At 40.8% G+C, this 15,804-nt stretch overlaps 1 protein-coding gene across 2 annotated transcripts in view; it reads left to right on the forward strand.

The window, feature by feature from the left end:
- The window catches only part of ABCC3 (ATP binding cassette subfamily C member 3), a 50,090-nt gene that overhangs the window by 11,427 nt on the left and 22,859 nt on the right, over nt 1-15,804 (forward strand). For both annotated transcript variants that reach the window (XR_005826026.1, XM_040581818.1), the window contains exons 2-8: nt 3,385-3,561; nt 4,478-4,603; nt 5,498-5,635; nt 7,358-7,483; nt 8,278-8,339; nt 9,432-9,563; nt 13,582-13,800. Coding sequence is in view for 1 of the 2 variants with exons in the window: in XM_040581818.1 (XP_040437752.1) it covers nt 3,385-3,561; nt 4,478-4,603; nt 5,498-5,635; nt 7,358-7,483; nt 8,278-8,339; nt 9,432-9,563; nt 13,582-13,800 (980 nt within the window). In the remaining variant the exon portion in view is untranslated. The remainder of the gene's footprint in view (nt 1-3,384; nt 3,562-4,477; nt 4,604-5,497; nt 5,636-7,357; nt 7,484-8,277; nt 8,340-9,431; nt 9,564-13,581; nt 13,801-15,804) is intronic.

Here is a 15,804-nt window from a genome sequence, read left to right on the forward strand (position 1 = left end):
GACACCCTGGCTCTGGGCCACCCTGGCTCTGGGTCACAGAGCTGCCTGCAGAGTGTTTTCCTGGGGTTTCGTTGAAGGGGACCCTGAGACATCACTGTGATGCACAGAGGAAGGTGAGCGGCTCTCAGGACAGCACAGAGCCATGAGCCGAGGAACACGTGTGCTACCCAACATCAGCGTGTTAGACTTCTTTCAGTAGCCAGTCCAAAGAAAACCCTCAAACCCAGACAGCTGAAGGTGGGTATTTTCATCCTCAATCAGAACTGGACACAAGAAGCATTTAAACTTAGCAGGACAGAGTTCAGAATATGGAAAGGCAAAGCCAGATTAAAGCAGCAGCCTTAAAAGATAGAAATCAAAGAGCTGGTGTTTCTCTCCAGCCGTTTTGCTTCTTGTGTTTGTTCTCAGGGGTGGAGTTCCATTACTGCTGAACTGGAGGGTATTTGGCAATATTTAACAATGTTGGCTTGGCCAGGATAGATTGTATTGAGACTTCGTGTCGTATTCTAACACAAATGAGTTGTTTAGCATTGGAGGGAATGTTGGAATATATGTGTCAGTGTGGTGATTTGAGCCATAAAGTGGAACTGGCCAGCTCCATGAAAACAGATCCACCTTGGTAAGAAATGTGGTAAGAAACACAACTTTCATATTCCCTGATTTAAAAGTAATAATAATAATTCACTGCAGAGTCCTACTACATGGCATAGCAGTGTTAGTCTGGTCTCAGAGTAAGTAATTTGCATGGAATTACACTACTTAAATGTTTTAGGTACTGTGTCTTCTAGCAGGAACCCCTCTCACTGTATTCAAAGATGGAAAAAACAGTCTGCTCCCAGAAAACACCCGTTTGTTGAAAGGGAAGCTTTTTACAGAAGCACATCTGTTCAGGAAACTTGTTTATCTAGTCCAGGATGGTACTGGACTTGGGAAAACATTACCAAGATAGCCAGTAGTCAGGTCTGTCACCTTGAACAAAGGTTTCTCCTTCAGCCCACATCCCTGTTTCCCATGTGCCGTGGTAGTAGTAGGCTCTTGTTGGTCCATCGGGTGGATGCTGCTTCTTACACTTTCACGTAATTTTGGAAAAGTTCCACTTATATTCTCAGGAATAATTCAACTGAATCTCAAAATCTTACGTGTTTTCTTAGGACAGAATTTTTGTTTTCTGGCCAGCTGTATTTATACGTTCAGAAATGCAAGTCCTTTGCCTTGTTTAAATAAGAGTTAATGAAAACCTTCAAACCTTTAAATGGCTTGGCAGCTATACAGTCTGTGTCTTGGTTACAATAGTCAGCTTGTGTTCAGTCCAAAGTTAATGGACATCTGGGGCAGTTTCTAGGTTGCTGACAGGCAGAAAACCATTTCTGGACATTTTGGTTTTATAGGAAAGGTTTAAATTAAGAGTGTGCCCCCCCCAATGGAATCTTTGTTTTATTCTATGCCCAGTTATTGCTAGTCTTCCTCAGCTTTCCTTTTCCAGCAAGAAAAAGGAGCACAATTACAAACATGCTCAAGACATTGCTAAACCACATGTAATTTAAAGAGGAAATTAGTATTTTGTTGAATAAATGATAGTAGATAAGCTCCTGCTTTGGAACTAAAGAGCTCTTCAGCTCCAGACTTCTAGAGGGCATCTCTTGCCCCAGGCAGGGTAGCTGCTAGGGGAGCTTATCATGTTAGAGATGCTGAAATGTTTTCATGATGAGCCAAAAATGGGTGCTTGAAATGTTATCTTCCTTTTTGGTGCCAGAGACCTGCTCGCTGGAGGATAACGCAGAAATAGTTTGAATGTGAGGCTGGAGTTTTGTTTGGTTTTGATCTTGTGTTTGAATTGCTGTGTAATTGCCCCTGTGTTGTTGATTTGTGGCTGAAGTTCCCCCTAGGTCTGGACAAACCTGTTTAAGGTAAATGGGAGCGTTTTTATTCCCCTGGCCCATGCTGGGTGCTTGTGTGCCTCCAAAAGAGCTATTTCTCGGCTGGAGAGGCACTAACTGTGGCGTTAAAGGGTGCAGTTCAGATGCATAGTTATGGATTTGTGCCAACCTTTGCCACTGCCAGAGGTTTCAGTTGTGCCAAAGTTGAAATTCTGAGTGACAAAGTTGTCACAGTTCAGCGAAACCTTCCTGCAACCTGCCACAGCTTTGTAGTGTCATTACACTTAAGAGCTCTCTTGTGTGTATGGTGACTGATGCAGTGATGTATGTCCCTTCTGACAGATCATCACCAAAGCTGAAAGATTGTCAGCAGATTGGGGCTCTTCAGTTCTCCTACAATCAACCATTGCTTTCAGCAGTCTCTTTTGCATTGGTAAACAAAAGCAGGACTGGAAATACTTTTGAAGAATTCATATTCAGACTAGTCAGTCATTCATTTATAAGGGGTAGGGCGAAGTGTCTCAGCCTAACTGAAACATACTTCTACCGAGAGCTCATACCCAAAAATAATTAGTTACAAGTAAGTGATTCTAGCGTAGAGGTAAGGCATATTTGAACGACAGGTATCTTAGTTTTATCATCTGCTTGCTAATGGTAGTACAACAAAGTAATTTTACATTTCCTGCAGTAAGTATTTATCTACCACTTTTAAGATGACACATCAGATGGCAAAATGCATGGTGTGAATTTCCAGTAGGTTTGATTAAAAAAAAATTCCCCTTAACTGTACTGAAATGTCTTAGTTTGAACTTGCATAACTGTACGTTTGTATGTGGTGCATTCAAATCCTCAGGCACACGTTGCATATGTGGTGTCTGAGGTCACAGATGGAAAGCATTGCTTGCCATGTTTGCAAGAAAACCTGTATTCCTATCTGCAAATACAATACATTCCTTTTACCTTTGTTTAGAATAGCGAAGTAGCTACAGTTAGAGGTATATGAGTAAGAAGGAGAGAATTTTAGTCGTAAATGGAGGGGATTTTCCCAGGTCAGCCTACAGCTGATCTAAACGTGATAATTTTCTTCAGTGCTGGACATTCCTGCTGGATGAGTTCTCCAGTTGAGGATTTTGCCGCAAGAGCTTTGTTTAGCAGTTTCACTCCAGGCTGGGAATGCCCAAGAAATGTGGTGGTGTCAGCATGGGTAACTAAGCCTTAGCAAAGACAAAACCACACAGGCTTGTCTGCTACAAAATACACATCCAACTCTGAGATACACGAGGGCAGAATCTTTTTAGTTTTTATGTTGCCCAGTATTTGTAACTGTACTTAGCCCTTTTACTATAGCGGATTAACTGCAAGTGGTTGGGATAGGTATTTTGGAAAAGCTTTTACTAAGGTCATGTGCTAACTCCAGTAGAATCTGGATACAACTTCTTCAAGCAGATGTTCCAATTGGCAGTGCTTCTGTCTCTTTGTTAATAAACGTGTCTCGTCTTTTTTCCAGGATTCAAATCTTTCAATACACACTGATAATCCAGACCTGACACCGTGTTTCCAGAATACCGTCCTAGCATGGATCCCCAGCATTTATCTATGGAGTGCATTACCCTTCTATCTTCTCTACCTAAAGCACAACAAAAGAGGGTACATTGTGCTTTCTGTGTTGAACAGATTCAAGACGGTAAGATCTCTTTGCAGTGCTCCATGAATAATGTGCAATTTTGAGTTTGTTAGTGTTAGTTCAGTATGCAAGCAAGTGCTGCAGTAGGGTTTAAGCAGAATTCCTTCTGATTAATGGGGGAACTGAAGAACTTGCTTAGAGGAGGCAACAGTGTATGTACAGATTTCTGAGGAAGGATAGCAAAGGATAGCTCATCTGTAAGGAAATCTGTCCTATGAGGCCACCTTTCTGGGTAGAGACGAGATGTTGATTGCTCTGCAGAAGAGAAAGCATCCCTTTTGTGAGCCAGAACTGTGCTGTTTCACCCTTACTTAACCTTTAAACCATTGAAAGCTGCAAAACCAAGACCTTAAGGTAGGTCTAGTGGGAATTTAATTTGATGGTGAAAGTAAGCACAAGAAGGTCTTTTTTCAAGCCACTCTACCTACCCAATAGCTATGTGATTTCATCTGCATCTTGTGCTTAAGAGGTGGCTGGTGTCAACAGCACCTCTGGTTTGTAAATGGCTAGGTCTAAGGAATGGAAGCAAGTCACTTTCCACAGGCCATGAGAGAACTGGGGTTATTCCTGGAGAAAAATTCCAGGCTTCTGCTTCAGGCCATGTCTCCCTTTAATCTGGATGCTCCCTGTGTTTCTAACCAAAACTGGATAGTATGAGGGGGAAAAAACAGGTAAATACTTAGTCTTTCTACTGCTGTGTTTGCAAATCCTTTGCAAAAAGCAGTTGAGACGAGATCCTTGGTTTGAGTGCAGTGGGACAGTGCCATTAGCCTGCCTGCAGCGGGTCAACGCGGCCGTGTTCTGTTTGCACAGCTTTGTCTTGCTGGAAATCCGTGAATCGTGACGGTTTTGCTAGCTGTCTGACTGCTCCTGGAGATGAATATACCAAATGCTGTTGCTGTTTGACTACTTTCAGCTGTTTGGTGTCCTGCTGTGGTGTGTGAGCTGGGCAGATCTCTTCTACTCTTTCCACGAGCTCCTGCAAAACAGAACACCTCCACCAGTCTATTTTGTAACTCCGTTGATCGTTGGCATCACTGTGGTTTGTAGCTGCTTTTGTTTATTGTGAACAATAAGAATAACTCTTTCTTAGACAGATGAAGGAGAAAAAAGGTTCCTTTGCATTCACTGCTTTATCCTGTACTCTTTTAACTAAATTATTAGTATCACTGAGGCAAATTTTGCTTACTGAAAAGGCTGCGGTTACAGATAGCTCTCTCATGTAGACTCAGCTATGTAAATCAAAATCTTTATAATGGAGAGATTGTTCTGCCTCCCACCTTGCCCTCATCTGTTTCTTCAGGCTTGTGATCCAGGTGTGGAGACAATTTGGATATGACTTTGCCTAAACAGGGAGATATGATGGAGCGTGGCTTGTGCATTGTTCAGTATTGTATTGAGCTGTGTAAAACCGTGTCTCTTATCTGGTGGCTGTTCCTCCATTAAACAAAACCCAAATTTGCTTTGCCTAGGGTGACAAACAGGCTTGTGGCTGTTGTATGAAAAATGAAGCAGTGAAATTTGCCCATTAAGTTTTTAATTCCCACGGATGGATGGTGTTTTTTTAAAAAAAATCTTGTTTACCAGACAAGTCCTGATTGTCCATCTGGACTGGAGAAATGACAGCTTTTACATGTGTTTAAAATGTTTGTAGCTAATATTTAATTGTGCCTAGCCCTAGGTGCAAAGTCTGGTTTAAAAACTGAATTCTGAAGTTAAGGTTCTGAGAACAGTAAAACCATATTATTTCATAAAGTTATTTGCTGCTTTCTGTAGGTAGAGGAGGTTTAGCCATCAACTTCTGTGAAGTTGTGATGGGGCCTTATTTCAGAGAGGTCCTGTTGTCGATGACTGTAATAGCTGCCAACTGAGAGTGTGAATAGGGGGAGCAGTGGGATGGGATTGTGGTTCACTGTTCCTGTATTTACTTTTACAGCTGTTAGCTACATTGCTTATTCAGTACGAAAGGCTGAGAGGAGTTCAGTCCTCTGGAGTGCTCATTATCTTCTGGTTTTTGTCTGTGCTCTGTGCCGTGGGGCCTTTCCGGTCTAAGATCATGACTACAACAGCACAGGTAACATGCCATCCTTGTTAGCACTTGGAGAACAGGAACTGTAGCCTTAATGTCTCTTCCAAGGGAATGAATCACCGAGTTTGGAGTCAGATCTGAGCCCAGCTTCTGCCAGAAAGAAAGAGAAGTTTGGTTCTGTTGCCTTGACTGAGACTTGTGTAACTTGAAGGGAACTGGGATTTCTCATGCAGTGTCAAAAAGCAGATTTTGCTTAGCCCAAGGCTATACTGGAAACCTGACAGACATGTGAGGGCTGTACCAATGCTGCATATACATTAGAACAGGGTCTTCCCCCCACACGCTTTCTTTTTTCCTTCCTTTCCTCTTTTGCAGCCCCCTTCCCCTGCCATGCTTAAATAGGGTTGGGTAGTAATCGGAGATGACACATTTTAATATGTAATGTTCCTTTTTTGCTTAGGCAGCTTGGCCACATTATATAGCTCCATAGGCTTTCATCTGTCAGTGCCTGATGTGCTGAGGATAGCATTTTGACTCCAACTGTGGCTGTAAATAGAGAACAGAAAGTTGGAGGGAGAGGATAGAAAGCTGGGCTGTTATGATTCCTGTTTGAAAACATAGCAGGTTCTCCCACAGCAAGAAAGTTGTCATGTTTTTCACGGAAACAAATTCCACTAAGTAGGGCAAAACAGATTGCTTCAGTGATTAGATCATCAAAGGCTGGGAGTGAAAAAGAATATTTGAAAAAACATTAAGGTGATTGCTTCTCCTGAGTGAAATCAGCGTTGATTCCATTTGGCGATTTCTTTTTTTTATACTTACTTTTCTGTAACTATTAGCAGCATTATGCTTTTAGCAAGGATTTTGCTGTATCAGGCAGTCATAAATATTCCAGCAGAGATTGAATTAAACCTTGAATGACAGTATGTGCGGAACTTCTTCAGAAAATAGCTGCAGTCCTGTTGAGACCCTTTCAAATGCCACTTGAAGTCAATTTAAAAACTGTAGTAGTGGTGAATAAGTATGAATATTGGACTATCAATGTTTGAATCCTTAGCCAACTTAAAACTGTGGGTGCAGAGCCTTAGAACGGGTGACGGTAATGTTTCTCCTGTTCTTGCAGCTGCCAAGGACCAAATATTCTTTCTCGTGCACTTAAGGTTTAAACATTTTAAGTGAACAATAAGATGATTCAAAAGAGCTGTAGGAGGGGCATATCCTCACAAAAAGAAGTTCTAAGTCAACTGCGGACTCATGAGTAGGAAAGGAAATATCTCTAGAGCAGATGGAACTTATGCAATACAGTGGTTTTTTTGCAGTTTCTTCTGAAAGTCTTTAACACTGACTACTTGTCAGTGACAAGATACTAAAGTAAACGGATGTTCTGTGATCTCGGTTGACAATTCCTATGCTTAAGACATGATCTTGCAAGAATCCCTGGAGGTAGTTTAAAAGGATGTCATGTAGCCCTGATTCCAGAGGGTGTCTGCATGCAGTGAAGATGTATAAGCACTTTGAACTTGACATAATTTAATGAAAAGCTTGGAGATAAGCATGTTCTTAGGCACTTTACAGAGTACGTGCATACTTTTGTAAGATAAATCCTGCTAGCAACTACTTTACAGTGTTCAACTGTAGAGGAAGAAAGGAATTGCCAAAAGAAGCTGTGAAAAAGTCAGAGAGAGAGAGAGAGAGTGTGTGTGCTGGGGGGCGGGGGCTGGGAAGCACAATAAAACAATCATTTACTATGTTTCTTTTTCCCTTTAGGGCCATGTAAATGAAAGGTTCAGGTTTACCACTTTTTACATCTACTTTGCTTTGATAATCATTGAGTTGATTCTTTCGTGTTTTAAAGAAAAGCCTCCATTTTTTTCCCCTGTTAATACAGATCCTGTAAGTATTTTTACTTTGCTTTATTTGCATTTTACAGACTATGTCATGTTTTGAGAGTTCCACTAAGAATACTTGTCATTGAAAACAGCTTTGGATTGTCGTTGAGATTGCAGTAGTTAGTAGTCCCCTTACGAACACTGGGTATGGAGAGCAATATTGGGGTTTGAAGCCTTTTTCCATTATGTGTGCCATCAGTAATGACTGGAAATTGTGTAGTGCAAGTAGCTCACCTGCTTGCTGCTTCACAGCAGTTTAAAATACATTTATGAACATTGAAGTGTAATATTAATTATTTCAAGAGTAGGTTTTGTGAAGATGGTGGTCTACTCGCTTAACATTCATTTAGAGTTAGCTAAAGTCTATAAGGGTTGTCTTAACGAATGAGTTCTATATGTGTTGAGAATAGAGATGGAAAAACATTAATAACAGAAGATATTAGTGGTGTCACAGGTTAAATTTCTTCTCCAGTTCATAAAATGGTCTCTATAATTGGATTTATGTTTGAACCAAGCTGAGAGAGAAGTTGAGTTCATTTCTTCAAATGAATATTTCAAGAACGATAGAATGATATTTCGCTTTATATAAGTGTGATTTAAAGGCAGTATATGAAGCAATTTTTAAAAAGAGTTCTATATGACATGGGAAATGAAAGAAACTAATTTGAAGTCTTATTAGGACATAGGTACATGCATGTAATATACCATATAATATATCAAAACTGATCAAAATAAACTGTCTTCTAAATGTCTTGCTTTATTTATTGTGGGCTTTTTCCCCCCATAACTTTATTATAGAATCCATGTCCAGAGCTAACTTCAGGCTTCCTGTCAAGATTGACATTTTGGTGGTTTACAAGGTGAGCTTCTCTCTTCAAGCCCTTGGACAGCTGACAACCCCGTGTTCTACTTGTGCTATGTATGGCACAGAGTTAGTAATACAGAGATTTTTCCTCTGTAAGGCGTTGATGTTGGATTTTCCTTTTTAGGAACAGCTTTCAGAGTGCTTATACTGCCCAAACTTGTTCTCTGAACAACTGTGGCGTAACTGATAGGGTATACAGCCTGGTGTGCTTACTGCATGCTGGATCATTACCTAAACCAGGATGCAAGACTGTTCCACAAGATTAATTGTGGCAACTTTTCACCCATCTGAGGGTGCATTTCGTTTCCTGTTGAGGTTCATGGGTGGATGCTTTTTTATAAGGACATTTTCCTTCCAAGGGGGAAAGTAAACTGGATTATTTATACAAACGATTACCACCAACTGATACTGCTGTTAAAAGGCATGCATATTAAAGATGCAAATTTGAGATTGGGTTTACTACTACTCTACAATAAGGAAGTAGAACAGCTGTCAAAGGTCGTACTAAGACCCAGTTTTTCCATAGTGGTTGGACGGGGTTGTGATCTTCATTCTTTTTAGTGGGAGAGTGTGATCTTTCTAAACTTCCAGAGTTTTGAACATTCAGCTTCCCTGTCGAGGTTCTTGGCAACTAGATGTTTGCATCCCTCGACAAAATTCCTCTTACAATTGAGGAACTGTAGTTTTCAGAGAAATCTGAGTTTTCTTTAACTTGAGATTCACTTCTGCATTTTGTTCACCTCTGACAGTTATTCCAGATAGACTTAGTTATTTTCACTTCTAAAGCTTCACTGTTTTCATTTAACATGAGTTTTATTCAAATGCTTCTAGTAGGTGGCTTTTATTGTCCTTTTGTTCTGAAGTGATGTTCTCAATAAAATACATGTAATCTAAACTACAAAATGTCTTTTTTCTTAATTGCAAATATCAATACAAGGAAAAAGGGGAGATGGAGGTATAATTTTCACCCTTTCTTCGGAGGTGTGTTTTCTTACTTTTGTTAGCTTAATAGTGCCAGAGTTACTAGTGATATTTTAAGTACTGTTAGCCAAACTGAATTGGACTGTTTTTCTCCATATGTGTGCAGCATGGCAATTCTTGGGTACAAAAGGCCCCTTGAAGATAAAGACTTGTGGTCACTGAATGAAGATGATACTTCAAAAATTATTGTGGAACAGCTAAGTAAAGAGTGGAACAAAGAAAAAGCAGAGTGCAAACAGTAAGTATATGAACAAGTCCTGCAGAGATCGATCCGAGTAATTTCAACATTAATAAGCTGCTCATCCCTGAAAATAAGCCAAGCAAAAATGGCACCTACCTCTTTAACCTATCTGTTCCTCATTCGTATTGACAGTCAACTTTGCTTATTTTAATACGTGTAGGCAGAGGCAAGCAGAAGCCCTCTGGGGCTTGTGTACCACTGACACACTTTTTAACTAGGTGCTTAATATCTACACGGGCAGGTAGTGCCATTTACCATGTGGAGAAGGGCTGGAGATGCATAAGCAGAAGGGATTGAATTGGTAGGACTGTAGAAAATGAACAGCTTTAATCACTGAGCTGGTAGATGTCTAACCCCACAGTTGCATCCCTCCTATGCTAGAGCACAACTTCTAAGCACCATAAGCCAAAAGGATTTCCACATCATCCCCATAGCGAGTTTTTTGACCTGACACTATTCTTAGCTTTAAGGCTCTTAGCAGTGAGCAACTCTTCACTTTGTACAGGAAAGATAAGAAACTCAAAACATGTGAAAGGCAGAGGGGAGGAGATATCCCACTTTAAGACCTCTGAGACCCTACTCCTGTGGCCTAGAAAGTTAGCAGCAATATTCTTATACACTCGTATGAAAATGGGATGGGGGTCAGAACTTGCATATAGTTACATCCATGCCGAAGAGGATATCCTTTATATTGCATGTTCTGTTCTAATCTAATCTAAAGGAATCTGTTGTGCAACTGTATTTCCTTCTCCCACTGGTTAGTCTCCAGAATGTTTCCAAACAAATAGATGTGATAATAATGTGTTTCAAACGAAAAATGTCAATAAGGAGGAGGCCTGCGCTTCCATTTCCTTTCATTGTAGAAATTTCTTCTCTGTGTGGAGGCTTTCCTCTGTTCTCTTCTGTGCATATCCTTGCCAAATTGGAAAGACCCTATTATGTGATAATATTAGGAGAGAGTTGTAAGGTTCTTGGCAAGGCTAAATATGATGTGGAGAGTTCCACTTCGCAGCTAAAATCTGAAAGGTTTCCAGCACTAACACCAGCAGCTTGTCCACCAGTGCTCTGTGTGTATGTGCATTGTGGTTTTACTTTGGGATTTTTACTGTTTTTTTCCTTAAAGTCTCTGGTATGGAATAACATGCATTGTCTGGGTTCTGGTCTTTTTGCACAGACATAAATCTTACTCCCCAGGCTTTTATATAGTAAGAGCACAGCCATTGTGCAGAAGTGCCTAGGGTCCAGGAAAAGTTTTGCTAGGAAACCAGAAACTGTGCCTGGAGTTTTGTCATGGGGTTCATTGCATTTTGGAAATTATTCACACAAACTGGGGCCAGTTGGCAATGAATTTAACCATAAATTCTGGCTTGTGTTTAGCTCAGGTAAAATTTTTTGGCAACTATATTAATGATTCTAAGATGGGGGAAGGAGCAAAAACAAAGCAAATCACTGTACTCCAGATTGCTGGGTTTCACATAACTCTAAAAATGTTGAGGCTGTGCTTATTCTTCAAATATAAGTAGGTATTCTCAATTACTTCATGTCGAATAACGTTAGTGGTAGTTGTTTAGGAGCTGTTGTAAGTAGTTTTTTCTTTTTTTCTTTTTTTAACTCTTCTCATTAAATTTGCTCTGACCAAGCTTTTAGGACATTAAAAATGCTGTGTCAAGTTGTGCACGTGTTGAAAGTGCCATGGAAAATATTTGCAGTGTACCCAGTAGTTTTATTTTTAAAAACTTATGTCATTGCAACTCTGGCATAGCTAAAGCTTTAAACTTATTTTATGGTAATGATTATCACATTTGTATTGTTCCTAAACCTACAAAACCTTTATTACGTTTTGCTTCGCAGCTGTCTTCTGAATTAAATAATTGCTAATAATTCATTTGCTACGACTGAGTTACAGGAGAGATCAGTGTGGATTTAAGTTGTTATTATAGATAAAGCATACAAAGAGTATTTTTCCTTTGCTTTTGCCCTCTTTGCACCTATGGCTGAAGTCTACTTGCTCACTTTACTGAAAAGTGCCATTTCTTCTGCGAAAGTTAGAGCTGTGCTTGGTGGAGAAGAGAGAGATGGCATTTTGCCTCATTTTTAGTTAGCTTCTGATTTTTAGAGACTATGCTTATGAAGACAAATTGAAGATGTAGGGCCTTGTTGTCATCACCATGGAGAAAGCTATGTGTTTTCCCATAAGATAGTCAGCATCTATTATCTGTCCTGCTATAAATACTGGAAACCAAACACAGGCTTTTTGTTTTGATTAAAAAACTGGGTGTGAGCAGTCCCACACACTGCTGAAAACCTGACCTCACCTAGCTACCCGTAGTAAACACTAGATGTGCATTTTCTCCCTTTGGGATTTTTTTGCTGAGAGAGAACTATTGCATTGCTGTTAGCTCACTGTAATAAACATTTTTAATAGCATAAAGCCAGGGGCAAGTGTTCTTGTTTCTCCAAATCATTCAATGAGTTTAACAGCCTGGTTGCCAGAAAAATAAGGCTTTGCTTATAAACTCTCCAGGTTTGATCTGGAAGGACAAAGACAACACTGTTTGTTCTTGTCAGGGGGGAAAAATTAGAATTGTCTGGTTTAGGTTCTCCCCCTGCCCTCAAACTTTATTGTAAAGAAATTGGGATTTGCACAACGCCTCTGTTTGAAAGGATGTGAACAAGTTTCTACCTGTGGACTGTTAGCCAGAGTGATTGCTTTGAGTGCTCACAGGCTGTTGGAATTATTTGACTCTGCAGCCAGCCAGCTCCAAAAATTCTGCACCTCTTTATGAAGAATCATAAATCCAGCCTCACTTGGTAGTACTTACAAGTTATTTTTCAAATGCTTTCTTGTAAGTCTTCACTGTTTCTAGGGTGTCTCTTCCATCTGTCCCTTCTTTTAAGGCTTATGTGCCCCAGGCTCATTTCCTTCTCCCTGCTCCACCTGGACTTAACCCTTCCTAGCTGACATTCAGGAAATTGTTCTCTAGGTCCTATAGCCCCCAAGAAACAACAGCAATTTGGTATTTGCAGGTAGAAGAGCTGCCAGGCTGCTCTGTGAGAGCAATTCATGGAGGAAATAGTTTCCCAGAGCGCTCCCTCTTTATTAATGGGCAACAGAAGTCAGGCACCTAAACCCCAAAGGTGCTTCTAGAAAACCCACCTCAAGCCCTAGAGAGCAGCAGGGATCTGTTTGGTCCATTCTTCATCAGTCAGTCTCAAAGAGCTTTGCAGAAGAGGTCACTTTTGTTGGCTTATTTTCCAGGTGGAGAAAGAGAGGCACAAGGTAAGCAAGGAATACAGCCAAACGGGGTTTAAATGCTTAAATTGTCATCTGGGTAAAATTTAGGCACCTAAACCAAAATTTTTCTCTCCTGGAAGAACGTGGGATAGCTGTGGCCCAGATCCTGGCGATGGCTGAGCTTTGGAGGTGCTATGGTTTGTACTCTTTCAAGTTTCCAGGAACGTAAAACTGTATTTTGAGAGGGCTGTGCCTGCTTCCTCTCTTAGCTTGGCGTGGGATTCAGTGCTTGTCTCCCTGGAGGGATTCAGACTACTTCTCTGAAAGCTGCTGTGTGATCAGATAAGGCTAAAGGTTTAGTGCAACTAGTAATTGAATAACAAATACAGGCTCAGAAGGACTAGGCGAGGGTGCCTTTTGTGGTATGTAAATAGCAACTGTTAGAGGATTCGTGTATGAGAAATTGGAGGTTCAAGGTCAACTCTGTCCTTTTGCCAAAGGAAGTCAAGCCTTCATCTCCTACTCCTTGGGCCATGTTCTCATCCCACGGTGATTGAGTTTTCTGGCTTATGGAGTACTGCAGAAAAAGAAAAGAAAACAAGACTTAGTAACACAAGAGTGGCTATCCCTGAACAGATCTAGATCTTGTTGAACGTCCTGCTGTTAATCAGTAGCAGAGCAAAGAAAGGAGCAGACTTAGCTGTTCCTGCAGTGCTGTACACATAGGGCAAAGATACTCTTTTTGCCAGTTGTTTCTAATTGCTTGTTTCATTCCCCTAGGCAAGAAGATGTGACATATATGAAGAAATCTAACCATGTGCTGAATCACGTTGGCGACAGTCCAGAGGAAGCAGAAGTTCTGATCGGAGACAAAAAGCACAACAGAAAGCCTTCCTTTCTCAAAGCTTTGCTGAGGACCTTTGGGCCGTACTTCTTAATCGGTTCCTTCTTCAAGCTAATACAAGACCTGCTTTCTTTTGTCAACCCTCAGCTGTTAAGGTTGGTTTACTGTGTGAGTAGTTTCTATGCGCAATCCCTGTGGAGGCTTGGCTTTGGCACGGAGTATTTATTTTTGAAATGCATAGCTAGTTTCCCTCACAGTGCTGCATGTGTGTGCTCCCTCACCTTCACTCTGAAATGCCATAAGACAGGAGTTCTTTATTGTGGACTAAGCTGTAAATTGGGCAGGCTTCACTGAAATGCAAGAGTCGTAAATCGCCCGTCACCAATCGACAGCTTTGAATTACAAATTACCTGTTGCTCCGTGCAGCAGTCCAAAGCAATTTCTCCCCGTTTCTAAAGGATTATTTGTGAAATCAAAGTGAAGCACTGCTTGCTGGATCCAGAATTCTCTGTACATCTGATACCCACCTGTGCTGGTGGTGGCCGCAGCTGTAGTGTGACTTGATGTACAAATGAAGCGTGATGTTCAATTAAGTGGTACTTTGGCCATGCCGCTGTCATCTGGAAAAGATTTTGGACCATTTAGATGAGTTCATGTGTTCTTAGTTGTGCACAGCAATGCGAAAGTGTGAGGCACTTACAGTAAGTTTCCACATGAAAGAAAATTATAGTTCTGTTAAAAAAAAAAAAAAGGAAAAAAAAGAGCATCAGATCTTGACAAAAACAGTATGTCCTCAGACTCTCCTTGTATGAGGAACACCTGTACCTCTCATCTCCAGGGAGACCAGTTGTTCAGCCTGATCCATAAAGGAATTTGCACGATCCCCACATTTTTTTCTCTTAGTATTATTGTTAAAGTAAGAATTTCACCAGATAATCATTAACCAAGAAAAAAATCAGCAGTGGAAACAGCAGCATTTATATCAAATTATTATTTTTTATTTCCGAATCAATGGAAGAGCACATAGTGCTGATAATGCATGAGAGAGGGATGGAGTTTGGATGGAGGCCACAGGTGTATGTGGGAAAGGGGAGAGGAGAGGGCCCTGCTCCTATATGGATGTGTCTTAAAATAACACCAGTGTGGAGCTGAGTTGGGTTCTGAGCTCATGTTGTTCTGTGGGTGGTTTGTGACATACCCAGAAATTTGCTAAAAAGAGGGTCTGACCCAGTACGGTGACATTTAATAGCTTACAGTCTGTCTTCTTCCTGAGTTCCTACTGAAGAGGAGGCAGCTGGCTTCCTTCTGAGAACACATTAAATATAATCTATTCTGGGAATTTCTCAAATTTGCATAAATTCCTGGATATGATGTCAGTGATATCTCAAGACGTATGATGGGGAATTTCTTCTCAAGTCTAAATTTTTGCAGTCCTGGGAAATGCACTGCTAGTGTTAAGAGAAAATGAAAAGCCATGGCTGTCTGGCAGGTTGCACATAAGTTAGTTTTATTTTTCTAAAAAGATTGCTGAATCCCATGCTGGGACTATGAGGAAGAGGTTTTCCTGAAGCTGTCCACTTATAGCATGAACAACTGGTGCGGTGCAGAAGGAAGATCTCTCTGGACTAGAAGGAAAAAAAAGATGTAGCAACTTTATGCTTCTAACTCAAGGCTTTGGGGGCCTGATTTGTAGTTTCCAGGTATATTTTCCCCCTGCTGATGATTTGAACCCTGGAGCCAAATCTCTGTTCCTCCCATATTTTGACAATTCAATACTCTGGTCAGTAGGCTGAAACCACAGTTGTGATTTTTGAGAACACTGGACATTGCCATATGTTTTTCTGCTAGTTTGTGATGTGGCAGCGTGCATGTCTCACAGGGAGCGCAGCGGTGTGTGTGAAATGGCTCATTAATAAAAGATGATACAGCCAGTTTAATGGTACTACCATTTTACCAAAAAAGTAGGAGTGAAGAACTCTTTATGCATCCGTCCAGGAGGATGTCTTTTAATTTAGCTTTTTTGTGGGAAAACACCGCAGGCAGAAGGACTCAGGCAGCTTGAACAGGATTTGGGTAAGGAGCTGGTTTCGCTTGCTTTACTACACTGTCCTACTTTGTCCTATCATTCACCTTCTGCCCTGGGGAGCTGCCTAACAGAG

The sequence above is a fragment of the Falco naumanni genome, chromosome 1 (assembly GCF_017639655.2).
Source record: "Falco naumanni isolate bFalNau1 chromosome 1, bFalNau1.pat, whole genome shotgun sequence".
NCBI classification, from domain to species: domain Eukaryota; kingdom Metazoa; phylum Chordata; class Aves; order Falconiformes; family Falconidae; genus Falco; species Falco naumanni.